This window comes from Linepithema humile, chromosome 2 (genome assembly GCF_040581485.1).
Source record: "Linepithema humile isolate Giens D197 chromosome 2, Lhum_UNIL_v1.0, whole genome shotgun sequence".
Classification (NCBI taxonomy): Eukaryota; Metazoa; Arthropoda; class Insecta; order Hymenoptera; family Formicidae; genus Linepithema; species Linepithema humile.
The window spans coordinates 33,777,705-33,790,714 of NC_090129.1; the positions used below are offsets into that span (position 1 = coordinate 33,777,705).

Below are 13,010 nucleotides of genomic sequence, written 5' to 3' on the forward strand. Positions count from 1 at the left end.
CACCTAATGAATATTTATTCGTCCCGCTCGGCGACAGTAAAGTATAGCTATATATCGATACTCGGCCGAACGTCGATTAAACGTATAATTTTCGAATTAAAGTCCCGATCGTATCGTTAAACAGTTGCTTCATGCAAATACTAGACGACGCATATGCTCGTCGTTCGTTCTATTTTCAGTGTTTCCATCGCGGTTTAATTCCATTTTAAATAGAGTTTTACATATGTAACGAGAGTGGAAAAACGCCTCTGAGAAATAAGATATCTGATGTGTAAAGTGCATAGATTATATCTTAATGGAAAAAATGTTTTAATTTTTTTAAAGTTCTTAAATATTCAGAAGTATTTAAGATTTCCCTGTACAAGTGTTAATAAATTTTATACAAAGATTACAAGATTTCCAGATTTAAAGCTTTTAAGTTTAAAACGTTGAAAATCTAAAGATTTCATGTACATTTAGAAATTTTAGATATTCTGAAAAGTCTGAATTAAACTATAAGAAGAAAAAAATCCGAGAATCTCTATTTTTTTTTATAAAAAACAATTCACTAATTAATTATTAATTTTACTCACTTGTGTTATCAATAGAAGATTCTTGAAATTTTTTTATTTAATACTGCATGATTAATTCCTGACTTCCTGAACTCTTGGATACCTCCTTAGTCCTTAGTCCTTTATCTCGGCAAGGATTTGTATCTCTGATACAAATAATTCCCTCGGGTAAATCAATCACTGGCAAACTGTTCATCACTCACTTCACTTCATGACGTTATCAATTTCTTCCTAAAAAATCAAAAACGCTTTTTAAGGTACTTCTACAAATTTCTTCGTCACAGAGCTAACCACATGTTCTTCGTGTAAAATACAATTCTTGATTCTGCTCCTTTGGAAAGGAGGTTGACTCGAAGGCTTCCTGCAGAATCGATTATCGCGGACGTGTTCGCCAACTGTCAGAGAATTTTTTCGTTCTTGATTTGCCAGCCGTTAATCCATCACGCTTCGTGCGGAGCGGCGCGAAGAAAACCGCGCGTGGCGAATCGGAGATGGCGCGTGACTTCAAAGAACACGCATTAATTCAATGCCAAAAATCATACGTTGACAAATGCGTGTCGGCTAAATGGAAGAAAAACAGAGCGCATCTTATGCACCGCACGCGCACGTTCAGTTATAAGTGTTTACAAGCAAATTTATTATTACGTAGCATAATTTAATGTCGCAAATTTATTTACACCTTTTGCGCGTTTATATAACATATCTTCATTCAAATATTGCTTCTTTTATGTCAAAAAAAATTTTTGTTGATTTATGTGAATGTAATTCTATCTGCTCATTCGTTCGTTCATTTAATTACAATGGCTTCTGCAAGCAACCATAAAAATACAGGTGTTCGAAATATTATATTGGAAAAAATACATGGCGTTTTTGCAAAAATAATAAGTAAGAAAAATATAACATTTAAGTGTTTTTCAAAAGAAGAATATGCAGTTTTTGCAAAAAACTTGGTAAAAATTCTAAAATTGATGTAGCTGGTTTTGATTAAGCACATCCTAGATTTTTAAGTAATTTAAAACAAAAAATTTTTTCTAGTTTATTAAAAAAATATGGCTAAAATTGAAATTTAATTCACCGTTTAAAAGACAAAATAAAGCAACGTACGGTGACAGGATAATGCTGACGCATCGCTGACACTTGATCCTTCGATCAATCCTTCTTAAGGATCGCCCTGGGGGCGTATAAATTCTTGAATGTCTTTCGAGCGCGACGTTGATGAATAGCACGTTTATCACAAAAATACAAAACGGGTGTCAAAACAGAAACGCAGTCACGAAGCCTCGAGCGATAATCCTGACGAGAAAGAAAAACGTCGCGAGATCATCTCTCTGTGTGAATAGTCCTTAAGGAAGGACGATTTCGCGCCATGAAGATTCGCGTGACTGGATCCGCGTGAAGAAGCGATCGAGTGAATGAGCGAACGCGTCCAATTAACAGAGATTTATTAACCCGACAAATTCTCTTATCGAAATTAGCCTTAATTAAAAGCTAACGAATTAGCTTTTCATTTCCTTTTGCCGCATTTATTGCGAGCGTAATATATCATACTTATAAAAAGCAATTATATCGTGTCGTAGATGTTATGTAATTTTTTGCAATTAATTTTATAAAATAATTTAATTTTACAATTTTAAAAATAATTTGTGGTTTCGCGATTTATTTGCGTTTCATTAGAATTTCTTCGTAGCTGGATATTCAAATGCGCTCTTTCTCGTACTTTGAAATCGTCTCTTTTAATATTCTAATCTTTCGACTGATTTCTAGTTATCTTTTCCATCGGTCAAGTTTTATAGGTGTAATTACAAATTACTAACAAGTACTTTAACTGCTGCACTTACACACTTTATAATTTTCTCACAGACTCCACCGAGTCGTTTGTCCTTCACAAGTTTTAACATTTAATTTCATCCGCGAGAAGTGCACTTAAATTAAAATTTTTAAACTGTATCACAATCACAGTTACATCTCTTTTTCTAGTCCACAACAAGTGTCTCGGTGACGCACGTGGGCCTAAAGCCGGGACTAAGCTAAGCAGGGTTGGTTCTCCAACAGGGTCACAGATAAAGGTCCCGGCGAGGCAAGATCACTCTGCGTCGAGGACGTTACTTGGACGTCCTTGTCGGCGGTGGTGAAAGAACAGGAGGAGATGTACTTGGCGCGAGATCTAGCCGAGAGTGGTACCACCGGCCACTGAAGAAGAAGTGCTGTGTGCGGATCGCACGGCCGGGTGAAACGAAGACAGGAGAGTTGAAATGGTAAGGGACAGCAGAGGCCGAAAGAGAAGTAGAAGGAGGACGAAGGGAGAGGGGAGGATGCTCCGCGTCCTTCGCGATGGAAGGGAGACAGAGGTCCGTCAAGGGGCCCACAGCGCCAAAAACATGACCATCTGGAACTTTTCGTCATTTTTACTTCTTTTTCGAAGCTTCCCTCCTTTCCAAGTATTTATTCCTCCGCCAATTTCGATTCCAATTGTCGAGCGATCGTTGAAAATTTATTATCAAGAAAAATGTAGACGATAAACGAATGGAAATTTAAGCAGTCTGCAATTTTCTAAATTTTTGTTTCCAAAATTTTCGGATTTAATACATTTTGCAACAAGATTTAAACATAAAATAACAATCTTCCAAACGGTCAAGTAGCTGCTGATGAAGCGAAAATTAATCTCACGTCATATTCTCGGAGGACTAATCCTTTCAGGTGACACGTTGGTCCCGAGGTTGTGTTGGGTCACCATGAATGATCACTCGACAATTGCTTCGTCTATCGCGAAGGTCGTGAACGAAACAGCCGATTGAAGACTTTCTTGCATCATCATCACCCTCGCCGCAAGTTCCCAAGGCATAATGCGATAGCCTTTTACTGCAGTAATACGAACATCAACCGGTAACGATCGCGTTGACAAGGAAATGTGAGCAAGTGCCAAGTTTAAAATTATTATTGCCTGTCATCAATCAAATGAATAAATTACATTTTTATTAATTGATAGAAAAAATACGAGATGTGTCAAATTATTTCATGAAAATAGAAAGAGGTGAACAATGTGCACCTTATAATCGAGATATAACGCTTATCATTGTGAAATATTAACTTATCTCTACAAAACTAATTATATAATTGGTTATTCAAGATAGGAAATTGTTATATTTTCGCAGGGACCGCTTAAAATTTTTCATTTTTTAATTAATAAATCAGAATGCGAGAAATTTAATTTCTGAAAAGATCTCACGATGTAGGAAATCAAAATTTTTAGAATTCCAAAAAGACTGTCAAATTGGTGAAACAGTTTTTACTGCTAGAATGGCAATTTCTAAAACTAGCAATTAATTACAATAATTGCAATGACGTTTATCAAGCGGAAAAATTTTCGAGTGTTCCAGTATAGCGTTTTATAATAGAACGAAGGAGAGACCAAAGGGATATGGATGTGTCAAAGGGATATCCAGAACTTTTTGCAGGCCTTCGATATATCGCTACTGTTTGCAGGGTCGAGAACGACGTGCTGCCCTCAGCAAAGGCCTTGTATTATGGTAAACGAGACATTGGTGGTAGGCTGCCAGTCAGGAATGCCCCTTCTACACACATATATATATATATATCTTTCTCTTTCTCTCTTTGATTCCCTCTTCCTGTTCCTTATGTTCTTCTTCTTGGTCGCTACTGTTCGCAGCAGCTTCGTCGCATTCGTTTCCTACCGCCGAGCCATCGCGAAATCCCTAATGAAAGCTCCTCCCCGACCACCAATTAACACCCACAAGACACCCAAGAAACCCAACTCATTCTAATAAGAAACAAGAATGAAAGCATAATTTTCAAGTTTAATTTTCTTATGGCCCTTACAATTATTTTGTAATTATTTTGAATATTCTAATTTCTGAATATTTTAAAAAAAATTCTGCAATATTTAAATACAAGATTTAATGTAAAATTCGTGCACCTTTTAAAATTACAAATAACTTTTAAAATCCGAACAAACTGCAATTCAGAATAGAATCTTTTTATAATCTCATAATTTTTTAAATTGGTCTAATAAAATTTTAGCGTATTAAGAAGTACTTGAAAAAATATTTGCAATTTACGTAAAGTCAAGAAAATTATTCAATAATATACAAAAAAATATGTAATAACCACATATAAAATATTTCAGAGTTCTAAAATTTTCGCAAAAATAGACACTTATGACAGGATGAGACAAAAAAGTGTTGGAAGGAATGATTCTAACGGCAGAAATATGAGGTCTGGATGGCTGATAGGCATAATCGATAAGACGCCGGAGTGGTTAATGCTGTTAATCCGCTCAATGTTAATCCTACTGCGGCGTGACAACTTGTGACGCGTAGCGCGCTCGTTATGGCGAGCTGACTATCTCTTATGGAGACATACGATGATAATTCAATTACGGTCGGGTACACACACTGAATAGCTTGTGCACATGAATATTGGTTTCACATGCAGAGCGAGGGGAACAAGACCACACATACTATATTTACTTTAATGGGTAACGAATGCGCACCTCGTAAAAGTACACCCCGGGCGATGTTTAAGATGATCCGCTAACCAGATTGATACAACGGGTGCTCGTAGATAAGCTGAATGCATTTGTCCGCGTATCATCGGCACTTTCAGCAAGTCTCATCATCAGACATGAAAAAAATCTTTCGAGCAGGAAGAATTCCTTCAGCAATCGTGCATCGGTATGTACTGATTTATTCTACTCGATTGACAGAATTCGCGTGGGAACGCTAGAAAAAAGAGAAAAATTTGATTTCAGAATGTAATAATTCATAGAATTAAGATTTAATACGTATTAACCAATAATGTTTTAAAATAATTATTAAAATCTAAAAGATTTATGGAGTGCTAAATATGGAATCTTCATATCGAAGCTTCCTTTTTATTACATTTAATTAAAGAGAATAATAATTGATTTTATTTTAAATATTGTTTTATGAGCGTTGTGTGGGCAGATTGTATTCATTAAAATACAAACGTTTCTGCATATTAACGAGCAGATATCATATCAAGTTACCTATTTTATCTGATAATATCATTACGCATCAATATGCATTTTACGTAGCAGACATGTGGCGCATAAAAATCACTTGCATCATTAATTTGTAAAGAATAAGTTTGATGAATTGTTTCTGTTATAACAGAATTTTTACAGTTAATTAAAATTTAATCAAAAACTGCAAACTTTTGGCATCAAGAAATTTTACAAACTTATTGATATCTCATCTTTTTCATAAATATTCTATTTTCATATAAATTCAGATATATGTAACTTTATATATAAATAATTTTATGAAAAAATTAGATTACATATATAAAATAATATAGATTGATAAACCATAAACTATATATAAAATAAAACTATAAACTATATATAAAATAAATATTATTATAAAATTAAAATAAATTATATAAAATTAGAACAAAATTATATTATTTGCTTATATTGGAAATTGTTTTTTATAAAATATATAATAATATTGGCATTTTTTTTTTATTCTTCTGGTTCACGTACCTTGTATAGATAAAGTTGGACTTGAACTTTTCATCTTCTGTTTGCATGAATTTTGTGAACTTGTACCGTTTTAGCTTATACCGTCTAAAGATCATGTAAATGTTCATTGCTGAACACTTATCTACCTTTGTTCATTAGTCGCGACTAATGAACAGGTAGATAAGTGGCCACACATTCATTACACATTGTTGGTACACGACATTACCATTTACCTATCTCTGTTACAATTGTGAATTAGCAATACGCGCGTGTTTTCTATATACGGATTTAATTATTTAAAAAAATACATTCAATTTTATCTGTAATCTGTAATCTAAATGCTAATATTTTGTTATCAATAAATATGTACAAATGTGTAAGTGCAAGAATAAAATTTGCACGTTACAAGAATAAATACAATTAATATTAATATAATAAATAGTATAAAGAAATTTAAACAAAGTTCTCGAGAATTAAACATTATGAACACCAAAACATCTAAAAGTTAATTTTTGGTGAGCTTTTTTCTTGTGGAATAATTTTTAAACATAAAAAATATTATAAATAGAACTACTCACAAAAAATAGAAAATACTCTTTACACTTCAGAACATAAAAAAAAACACATTATTTTGTTTCTTAAAATTACGTATTTTCAACATGCTATGCGATTTTGAAACTAAACCAGCATTTTTTACGTGCATTTCGTGGATAAAATATTGTGGTTCTCGACACTTGTCATAAATTTTACGACAAACATTTTTTCATTCAGCTGCAGAATGTTGAAAGTACGTAATTTTAAGAACAAAACACTGTGTTCTTCTTTTGAGCTCAGCATTGTGAAAATAAATTATTTATAAAAACAAATAAAAGCAAAACTTTAAGCTTTAAAATGCTTTTTTAATTTTTGATCTACGATGATTTTTCGCCGAGTTACAGCAGTTTGAAAATTGGTCAATTTTAAGCGTCCGAACGTCTCGATGCGCGGACGCAGACTGGCGGAGCGTGCGCCATTTATACGGCACCGTGCGTATCAATGGCGGACACTCAGCCGTTCTCGGCCGCACTGCTCTGCCGCGTCAAGCGTTGAGACGCTTAAAATTGATCAATTTTCAAATCGCTGTAACTCAGTAAAAAATCATCGTAGATCAAAAATTAAAAAAGAATTTTAAAGCTTGAAACTTGTACTTTCACGTGCTTTAGGCCGTTTTCCAAAAATTTTTTATCTTTACACTTTGAAGCTTGATAAAAGAACAACATTGTTTTGTTATTAATAAAAAAATTTTTCTCACAAAATTCATGTGTGTCAAAAGTTACATTTTATCTACAAAATGTGTTTTCTCAAACTTCGCTACAATTTTTTCTGGCCGAGTTACGCGATTTTAAAACCAATCCTACGTTTTCTATTTTTTTTTATGGAGTAGTGTATAAATGCATACGTAAAACAGTGTGCAAAAGGGTTGAGAACATGTAATGGATATAATAAATACATATAACACGATCAGCATTTCCATATATACCGTTATATATTTACAATTTGACAACAAAACATTAAACATAACAGGTAGCCTCGCCCTCGGCCGGAAAGTATAATCGAGGTATCATTCTAGGAGAGCGCGAGGCCAGCTAAAGGTCTCACATAAATATAATAATATCCGTCATAATAATTTATTACAATGTGTAATATGTGTATAATATATATATATATATATATATATATTTATAATATGTTATTTAAATTTCTTAAACATCTGCTTAACTGTCCGGCGTATTCTCCTTTTTCAATTTCTTTCTCTCCTTCTCTTCTTTTCTTCCGCCAACTTTTTATATTACTATTACCAGTTCTGTTCCTTAATCTTTAATATATTCAGATTGTCCCATACTTGATGATGATATCGTACAACGCCCACGATATTTAGTTTACACTCGCAAATTCTGCTAAAATTTACGTTCGGCGAGATGACATCGTTTTTTTCGCGTTCTTTTGTTTTTTAAACTCCAATTTCGAGCACAATTGAACCGGTTTGCCATTTCCGCAAGACATCACGGCCCCTTAAGATATTTTTGCATCCTTTCCTTATCCTCGTTTATGAGCAACAATTTCTGTGGCCAATTTGAGATCCTTTCGCTCTATGAGCACGGGTTTGTTTCAATTACAAAAGTACAAGATCCTTCTAGGACGGTAAGATCCTTTGATGAGGATCCAAGGATTCAAGGATTCCAGGAGTTAACTAAGCCACTTCGTGGCCGCAATCGACGTATTGCGAAGAAAGTAAGCAAGATGCGCCCTTTGATATCACATTTAGCAAAGGTGCGTATGTACAAAACTTTGACTTTCCTCTATCGTTTTATCGATAAGTCAAGTCTGCAAAGAGGATTTTGATAACACTCTGTTTATTGATTCTTTTCATCTTTGAAAACTTATTAATTTCATGAAAAGATTCTTGAAATTAAAGAAAGCTCTTGTTTAATTAGCAAGTTAACTTTTAAAATTTTCACATATTTTCCACTGATACGCGTATACATATGTGTAATTAAATAATACGTTTAAATAAATAAATTAATCTATTTTGCAAAATTATTTAAAACAATTCTTTCATGAAAGGTGAAAAGAATCGCAATTCTCTTGTGAGCTGTTCATTCCTGTAGTCTTGTGGCAGTGTATTACGTATAACAGATTTACGCTTGTCTTTATTTTACACCTATATATATGTATATTTATAAAAAAAATAAAAAGAATAACCATATATCGTGTATTCAATGAAATTAGAACTTGGAAAAGTGGATACCACATAATTAAATTGGTCGATATCACAAATTAAATTAGATTGGATTGCTTTACGATATTTTACGAGAAGGATAATAGGTCCGCAGGAAGTTGGATTTTTTTTTTAGAATAGCATAATCGAATGTATTAGGGAAAGTCAAAAAGTAAAGGGAAAATTTTGCATTTTTGATTTCTAAATTTAAAAAAATCAAAAATGTCCCTTTATTTTGATTTTCCCTCAAAAAGCTTCAAGGATGACCACTTTGCAAAATTTTAAAAATTCAAAAAAATATCGTTTATATTTTGTTTATAATAGCTCATATTTGACATAAAGAATTAATACGCTGAAATAGAGAAATAAAAAATATTTATAAAAACGGCTTAAAATATTATTGGTCATCCCTTGTATACATAAAACACATATACGTTCATATATGTGCAGAGGATTATCGAAAATCATACTATGTGCGTATCGTGCATCATAATTCATATACATATACATACACGTTCACAACAGTCACCTGCATGGCCTAATTAGAGCACTAATAATAAGCGATATTGCTGGCACATTGACACAGTTTATTTGAATTAATTTTATTTCAAATAGTAAGATTAGAAACAACCGAATTTTAGAAATAAATAAATTTTAAATAAAAACATATCGTTAAAATGTCACAAAAGTAATAATTAGCCTTCTATTCCCATCAATATATCAAAAGATTTAAAGACCATTTTAGACAGTCTATAATTTGCACTACAATTCGAGATTCGATTTTTTGTTATTAAATAAAATTCTATTTGTAATTTTATGTACTGTCTACACATATCATTGATGCTTTTGCAAGTCATTTTCGGATCAAACATATCGTGTTTGCCTATTTGTGCGTATAATGACTTGGTTAAAAAATCTAGATATTCGAATTACTTGTTAGTTGGTTGAACAGTTGATTGATCAATTCAAAGCTATGTAAGGCATTATCGGCATTTAGAATAATACGAGAAACATTTGAAAAATCAGAATACACACACGCACTGAAATGTGTAACATTAAAAATATATTTCTATTTTAAACTCTTTCTGTCGCGAATTATAAATCGCCTAAAACGGGCTTAAAAATTTAGGAAGATTCAAAGAAAGGTAATAAAACTGAAAGTTTCATAAATTTAAAAATCATTGTTGTCGACAAACAATCTCGCTTATTACGCCTCCAAAATGTCTCTCTTGTGCAATCGTTTTCCAACATTTTACATGACATTGCGCGTGGATATCGACACATCAACCGAGAAATGGGATAATAAACGATACGCATGATGCAAATACAGTTCTCTTAGAAAGTAGCAAACTTTGGCGTCCTTATGGTATAAATTCGTGTTATGTACAAGGAACATCTAACATCGTAGTGGCTAGTATTTCTTTTTTACATGTCTTCATCGTCGTCGATTCACGTTGAGCCGTCCATCACTTTCCTCGTTTTCTTTAACGACTAGATTCTTCATTGTCGACTAACTAGCGGAATACATTGCGTTTAATTCCGTCGCGCAATTTGATTGAAGTTTTTTGATTGATCCAGGATGGCCATCCTGATTTGTTGTCTTTTTTCTCTCTTAATGTTTGAGCGTCTACCGATTATCACAAAGAGTTTCAAGTAAGGTGCAGTCAATATTTCAGTTCTCTTCTTTCGTTTATTTCTATTAAAAACGTTCAATTGGTTCAATTATTAAGATTAACAATTTTTCTTAAAAACTTTTCACGTCTTTTCCAAACTGTAAGCTGTATTGGCTGTTTTGTTTAATAAAATTATAATGTTAGAAAATTGGAGTAGACTCCGTTATTTTGTTCCGTAAAAATGCATCTGGAATTTTTTATCCTTGAATTTTTCTGTCTCAACGTGCAGTCTTCGCACTTCCAAGTTTACGACACTTTTAACGGCTTCTCTCTATCGTATTCGGTAGACGCAATCTTGGCTCGATCATCCTTCATTAATGAGAAAACTCTTCTCCAACACCCCCCTCCGTTCGTCCAGAGCTCACGTTCCCCGGGATATCCTTTGACCTGTCGAAGAGTCAGTAGCCCTTCAGGGCTACTTCAACAGATCTGTGGCGAGTCACCTAGAGCAAGGTTGACGCCGTGAGGACATCTGGGACGACTGGCTTCGGAGGGGGGTCCAAGCATCACACTCGCATTTCGCTCATTGTCGCCTGTGACACGCGACTCGAAACCGTCGCGCTTTGTAGAAGAGGCTGATTCTCCGGCGGACTCTTCGCTCTGGGCGGCGGAGGAGCTCGTGGAACTGTCAAGTGGATGGATCCATTCGGAGGACCCTGAAAAGAACATGCGAGTCAGTTTGGAAAATTAAAAAAAAAAAAACCCCAGCAAAATCCAAAATAAAATTATTCACTAATATTAGTTGTAAAGTATTCGCAAGCAAGAGCATTACTTCCTATTTTCACGTAAAAAACAAAGGTTTTTACGATGCATTTTAAAAGTGTTAGATTCGTAATCCTATTAAAAAAGTTTCGCGGAGTACTAAAGCGGCCAGACACAATATATGCAAGGCAGCAGAAGCGTCTCATACTTTATGATCATAATTCCTATTACGTTATGCCTTACTCAGATAATAAATTTTTACGTTGGAAAAGTTTGAGACTTTGCAACGCACTTTATTAGAGAAAATATTACGTGTGCACTGAGAGAAGTTATTAATTTTTACAAAATCACTTAATGTTTTCTTATTCTCCAATTAGGATGAAATTCCGAAATGTAAATAAAAAAGAAGACTGTAAAATATATAGATGTTTTTCCAAATTTTCCAAGATCACTCACTTGAGTTTGCGTATTTAAGTCTTGAATAACTGAAGCTCGAGGAAGAGTTGCGTGTTGTTGTTGATGTTGTTTCTGATAATGATGTTGATGAGGCAGTGTATGAGTTCCTTGGCCTTGGAAAGCAGTGTTCGGATCGCTGGGAGGCCCTTTCATTACATTCCTAAAATAATAGAAACGGAAGAAATTAAACACGGCTGTGATGAGACAAATTTACAATATTAATGCAGTAATGCAAAATGAACAAAAATTTCATATCAATAAAATTTATATATTCTTTTCTTTTTCCAACAAGTTTGTCATGCGATGCTATAATTTTCGAATGTATCTTTATCTTTTTAAAGATTTTTCAATTTTACTGATCGATGGAAAATGTACAATTGATGTTGCACACACTCGGTAATAAATAAAACATTAGAACGCTGTTTTGATACCTTCTTAACATTTCATTTTCAACGTCGACAATCACTTGGCCTGCACCGGCGTAATGAGAGTGTGGAGGCGGTGGTTGTTTCAGTTCGGTGAAACCGCGAGGACCGCATTGTTGATTCAGCATCTGTTGCTGCTGGAGGCTCTTTACCTCGAGGCGCGTTTTATCTCTCTGATAATAGACGCCCGCGAATATTAGGACGTTCAGGATCAGCAGGCTGCAGCCGATCGCGATTGTCACGCTCAAAGCCGTCGAATACGCCGCATAACTGCACATGTAAGGAATTTTTTAATCAATGACGCTGGAAAAACTGTGCAATATCTTAGATCTCGGTGAAAAGTATAAAAAGGATTAATATTAAATATTAGAAATTAGAATATAATTCCTGTAACGCAAGAAATATGACATAAAAAGTGATTTGACTTCTCAATCGATCTCTTTTTATTAGTTATATAAAAATAATATATCACTTGATTCTTGTATTGATCTCGTATTTTAATTGTTAAATAAGATTTTCGAAAAATCTTTCATTTCCGAAAGCTCACACGTTAAGACATATATCTATGTGATGCGGATAGCAAAATATCTCGATAGTAAAATTTTTTTGCGAGCCAGCAATTCGCTTTATATCACTTTCTCGTAAAATTTTTATTAGACAGATATATACGATATGTGTGTAACGTTTGAATTTTCGAAACTAGCTAAGAAATGCACCTTAGTGTTTATATTACCAATTTTTTAAATAATTGTAAAGCAAATCGTAAAGAAGATATTTATTAACTTCTACACATTCTATCGTGTATTCTGTTTTACTAAAACTGTTACGATAATAATTATATTCTATTTAGATTGCTATGGCACAAAAGTTTAAGTATAAGCTGCAATAAAGATTCGACTTTTTAATTGCATTTATTGCTTATTTTATTTGTTGCGCGATCCG

The 13,010-nt window shown here is 33.6% G+C and overlaps 2 protein-coding genes across 7 annotated transcripts in view; both read right to left on the minus strand.

Annotated features, from left to right (window-relative positions):
• Nucleotides 1-6,953, minus strand: part of dachs (unconventional myosin-IXb-like dachs) — a 45,597-nt gene extending 38,644 nt beyond the window's left edge. For 2 of the 6 annotated variants that reach the window (XM_012371374.2, XM_067349401.1), the window contains exon 1: nt 573-2,703. The gene's annotated coding sequence lies outside the window, so the exon portion shown is untranslated. Of the gene's footprint in view, nt 1-572; nt 2,706-5,061; nt 5,334-6,075 lie in introns of those variants that run through there. The other 4 variants (XM_067349404.1, XM_067349402.1, XM_067349403.1 and 1 more) reach the window with 4 other exon arrangements.
• A 607-nt stretch (nt 6,954-7,560) lies between these two features.
• The window catches only part of LOC105674936 (neuroligin-4, Y-linked), a 187,854-nt gene continuing 182,404 nt past the window's right edge, over nt 7,561-13,010 (minus strand). Inside the window, exons 12-14 of the mRNA XM_067349407.1 lie at nt 12,075-12,338; nt 11,644-11,803; nt 7,561-11,141 (exon numbers count right to left, since the gene is read on the minus strand). Coding sequence (XP_067205508.1) covers nt 10,992-11,141; nt 11,644-11,803; nt 12,075-12,338 — 574 coding nt within the window. The 3' untranslated portion in view covers nt 7,561-10,991. The remainder of the gene's footprint in view (nt 11,142-11,643; nt 11,804-12,074; nt 12,339-13,010) is intronic.